Source organism: Acanthaster planci, linkage group LG02, assembly GCF_054643075.1.
Source record: "Acanthaster planci isolate LZ-2023a linkage group LG02, COTS_SCS, whole genome shotgun sequence".
Classification (NCBI taxonomy): domain Eukaryota; kingdom Metazoa; phylum Echinodermata; class Asteroidea; order Valvatida; family Acanthasteridae; genus Acanthaster; species Acanthaster planci.
In genome coordinates this window covers 18,588,781-18,599,756 of record NC_141778.1, presented here as the reverse complement: position 1 = coordinate 18,599,756, position 10,976 = coordinate 18,588,781, and the positions used below count along the sequence as shown (strand labels likewise).

General features: G+C 39.9%; 1 protein-coding gene across 1 annotated transcript in view; it reads right to left on the bottom strand.

The window, feature by feature from the left end:
• Nucleotides 1-109: 109 nt before the first annotated feature.
• Nucleotides 110-10,976, bottom strand: part of LOC110989356 (sodium- and chloride-dependent glycine transporter 1-like) — a 37,213-nt gene continuing 26,346 nt past the window's right edge. The window contains exons 9-15 of the mRNA XM_022253685.2: nucleotides 8,904-9,028; nucleotides 8,147-8,259; nucleotides 7,613-7,756; nucleotides 6,716-6,815; nucleotides 6,067-6,167; nucleotides 5,474-5,641; nucleotides 110-5,179 (exon numbers count right to left, since the gene is read on the bottom strand). Of these exons, the coding sequence (XP_022109377.2) occupies nucleotides 5,000-5,179; nucleotides 5,474-5,641; nucleotides 6,067-6,167; nucleotides 6,716-6,815; nucleotides 7,613-7,756; nucleotides 8,147-8,259; nucleotides 8,904-9,028 (931 nt within the window). The 3' untranslated portion in view covers nucleotides 110-4,999. The remainder of the gene's footprint in view (nucleotides 5,180-5,473; nucleotides 5,642-6,066; nucleotides 6,168-6,715; nucleotides 6,816-7,612; nucleotides 7,757-8,146; nucleotides 8,260-8,903; nucleotides 9,029-10,976) is intronic.

Sequence of the window (10,976 nt, the reverse complement as noted above, 5' to 3'; positions counted from 1 at the left end):
CGGACTCAAAAATGAAATTAAACAAAACAAACAAAAGACTTGAAGTGAATTTGTCAAACGTTAGATCGCCTTCCCCAAAAAACACACAAGAAAACTAGGATGAAAACTATTCTTTTCAATACACAAATATGATGATCTGGTTTATTTTCCATTTTACCCATTTTTGGACAAAACTTAAGTCAAACAAACCCCGCTACAAATTATGAGGAATACTATTTCCAGAATTATCAATCAGATAAGTGGAAATCTGCTGTACTTATAAAGGTTATAAAGGGGCTTAATTATAAAAAAACCCAGCTAAGCCAGCATTTTAAATTATGTAAATAAAGAATGAATATTTAAAAAATTACTCTACAATGACCCCCCCCATCAGATTACACACAAGTTTCAGTATGTAAAACACTGAAATGATTGATTTGTAAAGAATAATGTAACCACTTGAATTGAGGTAATGGAGAATAAATCCTGGTGGGTTAAAAAACTTAAATATTTGTTAACTTTTCTCTTCAAGTTAACATAAATATTAATACTTTCTACAAAATAATACAAGAGAAATACATCAAGAGAACTGAATAGGATGGTGGTAATGTTACTGTTGGGTTTAGTTAATCACTCATAGCACGAGCAAAACTGTCTTAAAGTCATCAGCTCACCTGAAAAATGTATTATAAATAATTTCACGCTTTGGCACTGATGTCAACAAAAATTATGGAAATAATCGTTTGATAGATAGAAGGAAAAATTCGCCAGAACAAACACATGACCCTAAACATTAAATGTCTCTCAAAGTGACGGATGAAAATGTTTTGCGATACATTTTGCACAAATTACAAACTACTAACAATGGAAGAAAGCTGAAACACATGGGCATCTGATGGTACATGCACAAAGGTAACATTACAAATAAATGATGACTTCAGACTATCACCGTTTCATAAATGTGAAGTTTTTAGGAAAAAAGTACTTGAAAGGTACTTGGCCAAGTATTTAAAGAGTACTTTTCTCCTTGAAACCTAAATATTACAAAACTAAAAGTGTCTGAAGTCTTATATTTAGTTTGTAATCTTACTTTTGTGCAGTTACCGTCAAATGTCTAGGTATTCCAGCTTTATTCCCTCTAACCCAGTTCTGTATTTGGCAGAGAACCTCGGCACTAGAAAAGCACCAGATTATAACACTGAGAGAAAAGCAAAACTACTTGATTGGAGACAATAACATGGGGTTGGGGGTGTCAACAGCGACCCATTTCATTCAAAATAAATAAAGAGAATTTTAAAAAAATTTTCATCTCCCAAACTTCCAAATGTACATATAAAGCCCCAAATAAACCCTCACCCATCAAAAAAGCCATTTAAAGTCAAATAAAGAAATCTCCAAAAAAGTTGCACCCCCCAATTTTAGTTCTGGATTCGCCCTTCACTAGAAACAAATTACATCTCAACAAGAACAGAAACTAGCCTTTGAAGGAAGACAAAAACAAAGTATCTGTAGAGTTTCTTAGGTCAGAGATTTCACACTTTGAGAGACATTTAATAATTGAAAAGTCTGTTTCAATCACCTAGTGAAAGTGTGAAATAAAAAGAGCCAATTTATCACATTTGGCAACTTCACTCTCCAACTGGGTCTATTTCAACTTGATACAAGTCATCTTGTGTAGTTATTTTTTGTTTAATTTTATATGTACAGAACAATGATCTAACTAAAGCATGCTTTGGTAAGCAAGTTTTCTGAAACACCGCCTCACATTACTAAAGTCATTTGAGAGAAAGCACAAAGTAAATCAAGTTAAAAAAGGCCTAATTTTCCTTCCTATTCGTTTCTACATTCAAATGTGGTCTAAGCGAAACAGTTTTCCAGAATTACTAAATGTACACTTCAATTGGTCCAAGTGGTCATCATTTTCACCTGAGAATATCATGGTTGACAACTGCACCAATCATAGGTTAGAACTTGGGCCCGGTTTCATGGCTCTGCTTACCGTCAGCAGAAACAAAAATTGCTGCTTAATATAGCACACAATTCTATGCTTACGGTAAGAGCAGAATTTTTGTGCTCGTGCTGCAAGCATGAAATGTTGTCAGTGCAGAATTCTATGGCTAGCAGAGCTATAAAACTGGGCCTTGGCAAAATAATTATTTGGTTCAAGAACGAATCAAATTTCTACTTTATTTCAAAATGAGTTGCAGAAGAGCAGTTTGACAGACTAGCTTATAACAGTGCATAGTAGCAGTGCAAATATTAAAAACGAAACAAACCCCCCCAAAATCATCTCTCTCTGAATTAAAATGAACTATCACTTTCGCACAACTTCCTATGTGTGCTTCATCATGTCTTAAGACACTGCACTTTCATTGGCACAAAGCAACGGTAAATTAACACACGGACCTATCAACCACAAAAATACCGACCACATTTTGTCAGGATGGTGTAAACAGCAATGGGGGAGGGGGGGAGACAAATCTTTGACCTTCCTTTTTAATATATTTCTTAACCCGTGAACACTGTAACATTTCTTGTACCCAAGACCATCCACAACCTTAACGAGGTCCTTGTCCTAAGTGATCATGTGACGAGTTGTAGAGGAGTGAGAGGACCCAGTGACTAAAGGCTTAAATTGTCTTGTACATTAATTGTGTCTGGCGTACGCAACAGTGTAGGTTAACAGTGTCAGCAATTTTCATACTGGACCTGGAAGCAGCAAAACCTCACTCCCAAAGCTTTAACTTTCAAAAGCCTGGTCTCTTGCAGAATTCATCAGATGTGAAAGCTGGCATTTTCTTCCAAAGTTGAATGCTCCTACAAATCCAGGCCATGGTCAAAAGAAACCAACAGCTGACTTGTAGGATGGGTTGGGGGATAGGACACTAATAACTGAGGGACGCATGACCTCCGAGATGTGGCTGAGGTTGCTACACATGTCATGGCCCAAGGATGTCATGGCCCAATGATTGTCATTGATTGTCAGCTGTGATTTCTGTTGATGTCTAGGATCAGCCTGGACTTCTACATACATGTAATTATGGTCTGGTCAACAGATCTGGGACAATATTCATTGCATTGATCGATTAAAAGTTGGTAGCTATTAAGCAAAGCACATCTTATAAAATGTTCTAAGTACACACAATACTGTACATTTTGGCAAGTGACAGCGTGGCACCAGTACCAAGAACAAATGATGATTTTTTATGGTTCTACTTAGCTGTTTTACACATCTGTACACAACATTCTAACAAACAACAAAACACTACCTCGACCACACAAATGGCTTGAGACACAGGTAAACAGACCTGAATCTTTGAGAAAAATGCACAGATATTCTCGCATGAGGCATCAAAGACATCGCTGTGGCCACACTCCCTAGATACTGTACTCATCTCTCCAATTCAACAACTTTGACACAAGTATACTGATTGTGCAACCAAATTGCACAACTGATGTGATTGTCAGGTGGAGGAACTTTACAACTGAAGGAATGTTCGAGTACAGAAGTTCATTCGGCCAATGCAAAGTCGTCAATTTCAAGGCCAACTGGAAGACTTCTAAGTTTTGAACACTTAGTGGCCTCTAAGTCATCGAGCAAACTATTGATCTCACCTTTTTCTAAATTACCACATGTGACCAGATCTGGTGCAATCGGTCAAATGGCCCTTCTTTTTGCATTAATTTTGTTTCAGTTGATTTAGAAAGAACAAACTGAGTACTTGGGTTTGATGTTTCACCGTGTTTGGAATTCAGATGACAACAGGACAGTACCTGGGAGAAAAGCGTTCAAGGATGCTATTGGTTCTTCTCAAGGTCCATTAAATAAAAAAAAAAAAAAGGCTCAGGTGACTTGCGATCCAAATTTGTGAGGTTGGGTGACAATTACAATTCTGTCTTGCTACCCTACAGGCAACTCTGCACAGGTAGAGAAATTGCATCAAATATAAAAGCACACGGATTACTGCAATTTTTTTTCTAGCTCATGGCGCATTGTTAGTTTCTTTCCCCAACTGTCTTCCGTTCTTTAGTAAAGACAAGGAAAGTTTCCCCTTATTTCCGGAGAGTATTCAACCAACTTCAAAATGCACGCTCACTCTTTTTTTTTTTGTCAAGTGGGTTTCACTAAATGGTGTCTAAAATTTATACAAAAATATGAATATCTCACATTGACATTTTACAAACCTATATTTAGCACCTCTCCAGCATAGTCAAAAACAGAAGGCAGACAGACTTCTTTTGTCAAATGACAGCATGAAGGGGTTGTTGGACAAAGGGAATTCAAATGCTTCTTTGGTATTTTTGGAATTTGAATTTCGGTAGATTCACATCGGTAGAAATTTCGGTTAATTGTAATTTAAAGCAACAATTTCAGCTTTGCATAACTAGAGAAAATGTAATGGTAGCATCAAGGATACGCAACAATTGGTAATGGGACAATAGTTTGTCAAGAATGTTTCTCATTTGAAAATCCTAAATCAGAGAAAGCTTTGAAAAATCAATTTTTTTACCCAAACCACAAATGTATGTGTGTGATGTGACAAAATGACGAATTATGAAGTTACTTTGAGGTAATCTGTGTATTCAATCTGATATTTCTGGAACATGTTTAATCCTCTAATCTCACAATTAAATAAGCATCTTTTGGCAAACAATTTATCCTCTATTCTCACCATTAAATAAAAATTTCATAAAACATAGGAAAAGAATTCGATAACTACAGGCAATAATAAGAGATTGTAAATACAATCCATGTTATTTTCTTCATTCTTTACACTGCACGACTTGAACATGAAAACTCCAAACACAAAACGCTATGAAAGCAACACTGTTAAATCCCACGGATCACTTATTTCAGAACATTTTTACAGGTGGCACTAAATACGCACAAGGGGAAAAGTGGTGAACCTTTTTGAAACCTGATTGTCTCCTACAGCCACTGACTGAAACTTGAAGGAAAACAAAAAAAAAACCTGTCCGAAATTGGGACCCCATGTCTGGGCAATGACTGGGCTCAGTCTTACACGGTTGTAGGAACGGTGGGCTTGTCTTTGTACTCAAGTGACTCATTTTCCGTCTGTAGGTTCATTAGCTCCAGGTAGTCCTTCTTACCTGGGAGTAGCTGGTACCCAGCAATGATGCGGTCCTCATTGTTGGCCGGTCCCCAGTCCTTGGTGGGCTTCATCGACTTCTTGATGCGCTTTGAATAGTTGCAATGACACCATTTGTTAAAATCACACACGATAATTTTATATTTTTAGAAGTTGAAGATGACTCTTTAAAACTTGCACTCAAATTAGCTTTTTTTTCGCACTCAAGAGCAGAGCCAAACATATATAGGTTTAGTATGGTAAGAAATGTTTCCAAGGTTTTGTAAAAAAATCAGTCAAAAATGTACCAGCTTTGTACCATCTCTAAAGATAAGGGTTTGTTATTGTTTCTTCATTTTGCTTATCTATCTGACCTTGTATCAATCTCCCCTCCGCTAACTTACCTGCATTAGCGTTCCTTTCACCAGTGTCAACTGATATGCCACCCCAATCATGATGATGACAACAGAGGAACACGTCAGTGTCCACCCGATTGCCTCAGCCCACGGTGGGAAAACATAGCTCCCGTTGACGGCCGGTTCATAGTCGATGAAACTGAAGATCATGATGCTCTGTGGAAAGAGACGTACATTACTCTGATGATCAGTCTGTAACTATATTTGTGATCAACTCCCACAAAATGAGTCTCCACATCGGGCCTTTTTTTCTCCTTTTCTTATTTTGCACTGAACTCAGCTACAATTGAGAAAGTGAGCTCAAGTTTTAGGTTTCCCAAGGACTGAATGACGTGGGGGCAGTAAACTACACAAACACACAGACAGAAAGACGACAAACAAGCTGAAGGGGAGAGGATCTGAAAGGCAAAATGGAAGATATCTAGAAGAGTGGAAAGAAAACTGAAAGCAACAAAGAGGCCGGCGACAATCAGTCGACCAACAATCGTTTTTGCCTGGTACCCAGCATATATTTTATGCACAGGTTACCAAGGAGAACTGACTTGTGGTCAACAAATGGTCGCTAATTGTACTCAGCTTACAAGGATGATCAGTGGAGTGATGACCAACCAGGAGATCTTCCAGAATATCCCAATGGGAAAGCCGAGCATGGCTTCCAAGTCTCGCGTGAAGTTTTTCACGCCTGGAAAGGTGCAAGCAAAAATTTTCTTTCAAGTAAAGTCAGCATCCAGCTCATGCAAATATGCCTCACGTAAACAAATAGACAAGAAAAAAACTCTTAGGAAGCACTTCTTAAATTTCCTCAGAAGCAGAACAGTCTACAATTCGGTTTTCACATTACCAGACAAAGATAAACAAAAACATACCAACCCATACGTTCAGGGTAGCAATTCAAACTCAAACAAATTGCCTTCCAACAGTTCATCTTTTACGGTGTTTTTACATTTCACACTAAAATGCCTACATCGTGTATCCAATTTTTTCTACTTCTCTTTTCCCCAAGGTCATTGTTCCATCATTAGATAACATGAAAAGGCTGTCTTGTAATTTATTCCTATAGGATTTTAGTACTTTGAAGCTTTCCCTTGCTGATTACCGATTCTCTAGGCTCCAACAGATGCTTTGAAGCGGACTCAGTATTGGATAATACAGAATCTAACTTCTAAAGGATATATGCGCTTCAAAAAAGCTGCCCTAGGACGTTGAATGTTAAACAGTGTGAGGACATACCATAGACGTAGGAGATGACGATCAGTTCTACGAGGGCAAGGAGCAGAGGAGTGAAGCCAGCGGAGTACCAATTGAAGAGGGTCATGACATAGGTCCCGCCCTGGTTAAACATAACAGTATTCATGCAACTTGGCTCAAAGCAAGAACAACGGTTACCAAGTACTGTGACTGCATTTATATCGTTCAGCATGAGCTACCGGTGCATGCATCTGTGCCCTTGAAAAATCAATGTTGGTGACAAATTTTTCTTTTCAGGTTCTGGAAAATGTGGACCAGCAATGCGTGCCCCCACACTAACGAGTATGCGGTGCGTGTGCCGCAGTGTTGATGACGTGACTTGACTGAGATGAGTCGAACTTGAGTTGTAATTTTTGGACTTGAGATATGATATAGGGAAACTTGACTCGGTCAAAATACTTGTGTTTGGTCTGTGGTCTCCACAGCTGAAGGATAAAAACTTGGTGAAATGACAAGAACATGTGACTAGGGACTGGAAACTTAACTGGACACAGACTCCAGGCTAGGAAGAGCCCAACATCAGTTTCATGAGTTCGTTTTTACAAAGCAGAAGATATTATCATTGAACAGATCTTGGGCTAGCCAGAAATCACCTGAGCGCTAAGTCACAAGCACAACACAAGATTGTTGACAACCTTTTCAGGCTAAGCAAACATTCTAAGCTACTCTATGAAACTGGGCCAACAGTTGGTCATGGTGCCCTTCAAAACGTCCCCAAGAATCTTTCCAAAGTTAACGCCTACCACACAAGCAACATTAACACTGCCCTTTCAAGAATCAAGTTTCCAGGATGTGAGAATAAAATATGCACTTTCTTTGTATCAAATCTGTTTAACCGTCTGATCAATCCAACATGCTCAATTTGACTTTCCCCATTACCTGCGTGACAAACGGCAGTCCTATGACGAACATGAACATGCAAACGAAGACAATGATCCAGGACTTCCAGCGACGGACCCTACCCGGGTACGTATTCTCCAGCTCGTCGATGAAGGCAGTGATCAAGGTTTCCAAGGTTACAAACTAGAAAGGAGAAAAGGCACAATTTACATACCGAGATACATAAGTGGGCGATGACTTTCCTCTCTACCGAATGCTAATTACTGTGTAGGAGTAATCAAAACCAATAAACCATACTATCTGCTCTGTATTTGCTCCAACCAGAAGCATCACTCATTGGCAATGATGAGACAGGCTGGCCGGAAAAAATGTTATTTCTTGACACAAGGTGCACATGAAGACGAAGCAAACCCTCTATTTTATCGTAGATTCACCATGCAAACCTTCAAACGCTACAACCATCAACATTGGTAACTGCCACCGGCAGCAAGTGGTTAAATTACCATTGCACTCATACTTTTTTCATTCATTTGTATAGCAACAGGTGAATTTTGTGATATAGCAATCACTTACCTGGCTGTCGATGCCAACTGTCAACAGCATGAAGAAGAACAAGAAGGACCACAGCTGGGGGGCAAAAATGCGGGACACAGCCTCGGGGTACGCCACAAAAGCCAATCCAGGACCTGCACATTGGGGAGAAAAAGGGGTCGGGGAAAAAAAAAAACCCTTCCGTGAAGAATGAAAATGCCATTGATATGGGCCCAATATCACTGTGCTGTGTAACAGCTGATGTGTGCTGACAGAGCCTCCATTGCACAGAGTCCTTTGGGCAGTGAGTTATCAAAAGCAAGCTTAACCCGGGAGAAAATTGCTTAAAAAGGTGACGTAACAACAGAAATCTCCATTTGCAACAGTCAGCTTGTTCAAGCTGTAAAGTAGTGCTTAAAGCAGCAGTATGATTTTCTGAGACTGTAACCATAATACTTCTGCTGTTAATTGCCATGAAATTGGACCCAGTGTCTGACTTGATCTCTATTCCAAACTGAAGAACAATTCATAACTTGGCTTGGTTTTTACCTAGGTAAAACAGAAATATCTTTAATTAAAGTAAATTGTCCTCAAGTATAAAAGTAAATACAACCAATTTCAAATTTGTTTCCAACACTGGTACTGCAGTAGGGGCACTCATAACTGCAGTAATCAATGTCCATTTTGTTCCCCCCCAAAAAATGTCACAGGTGCATCCATTATCTGAAAAACAATAACAGTGAACCCCGACGAATGCAATGAAACATCAGGAACAGGCTCATTGCAAATCTCAACTCACCTGCAGCCACTACATCCCTGACTTGCTGGCCAGAGTCCTGAGCCATGAATCCAATGATGGAGAAGATGACAATACCAGAGAAGATGCTGGTAAAGGCACAGGACAGGCTGATGACCAGGGTATCCCTGTTTTGTGTTGGGGGAAGGTGAGGGGGCAGGTGAGCAACATCAGAGAAAGCAAACAGTTAGTGGGGAATAACAACAACGATAGGACACAACATGAGAGGATGCAAGTTCATGGAATCCTGCTGCCAAATAGGGGGGAAGAACAGACAGAGAAAAAAAAAAGTTCAAGGCAGCTGCCGGTAGGTTACGAAGCTCTTTTCCCTATAACGAGGCTGGAGGAGACTGCCTGGAGATTTTTCGGACTCTTCGGTCGCAGAATCCTGTGAGAACTCCAAAGCTGTCCAGAAGACTAACCAGGAACCAGTCCATTAGCTCCCAGAGGCTTCCAAGATGCTCGTGGGAGACAAACCACACCAACTTCAAAGAATTCTGACAGAATCCTCCTCCCCTCGTCAGAAAGTTAGCGGTTTTGGGGGGAGAGAAAACATTTGTGGACGTGAGAATCTGAAATGAAAATTTGAGAGAGCTCCTTGGAAGCTTCTGAGAGCTTTCTGAGTTTCCAGCGTCTTGTGGACAAGCTTGAGCGACCTGCATTCAAATAGGAACCTTGGCACACTCAAAGGGTTTCCTGGGCCATTCCAATAAGCTTCGGTTGAAAAATTCAAGGAGAGTTCCTGGAAGTTGGGTGACTGACTTGAAAGAAATTGGGGAATTTTCCAAATCTTCTTGTCAGAATACAGATCCCATCACCAAGTGTAAGTTGAAGAGGTTCCTAAAAGGCTAAATACTAGATTCTTTTCCTAGCTACATCAATGAACTCCGAAAACTAAAAAACCAAAGCGATTTGACACCCCTCAAAAAGTGAAAGTGATTGGTAAGGTCCTCAATACAAGTGTGCAAGTTTTCTACAAGACAAAACAAACCACTGCAATGCAAGTGGTTTTTTTTGGGGGGGGGGAGTTTGTACACAATAATGCATCGTTCCTAAAGACTCCGCTCAACCAGCTTTTTTGGAAAGTGACCAGGAAGCCCGTTGAGTGTAGAAGCCATGCCATTTTGGGGAGGATTTTCTCTCATTGCAGGCAGAGACCACAAGTCCTGATCCAAAAGCCGGTTGCGGCAAGCCCGTGCGTTCCGTTTGGACAATGGGGGAGCTGATTTGATGAAGGGTTTACCTGACAATGGAACAATCGCTAAGGCACAATCGATGTGTCCCATTGTTTCATTGACGAATCGGCGGATGGGGCCTTGCAGGGCTTAAAGAACTCTGCCATATCAAACAAATATTAATTTCTAGTGAGAGCACTCCAAATAAGCGACTCTTTTTTCCTTCTGGTGTGTTTCACAGATGCACAGATGCAAAGCGTCAACCTTGCATCTGTCCACTGTTAGTTGTTTGATATTGTGTTTGTTCGCAGGCCTGTTCACACAGAAAGACAGCTGATGACATGTCACAAAGCAAGAGGTATCCTTACCAAAGGCTTTTCCACTGGGCCTGTTTTTTTTTAAATGAAAAACCAAAACTACAAGAATTCCTTCTTTTTTTTTCATCTGCTCGGAATTCATGTTAACAAAAATATCGGCACTGTGGATATGTGCAAAAAAATCCACCACAGCAGCACTATAGGTGCGACATTAGTGACCCTCAGATTAAGAGGCTGAATTCATCACCAAACATTATGTAAAAGCCAGGGTAAAATACACAATGATGAAATTTATGCCACATCACACGTGTCCCTCTAAAACTAAGAGTTTTCTTCTTTTTAAAATTCCAGTTTACATAGTGCCTAAAATGCAGATGGCATGTCAACATGAAGTGTATATGTTCTGCATGAGCGGTGCATGTTACAAAAGCATCGGTAGTTGACAGCTACATGTATCTCTGAATGACCGTTCTGCAGTGGAGGGTATGGCACTGATATCGATGGTTAAGTTCAGCGTTACACAACACTCTGTCGCATTCAATTTCATCATTTTGCTTTGTATGCGAACAAGCCTTGCATCTTTT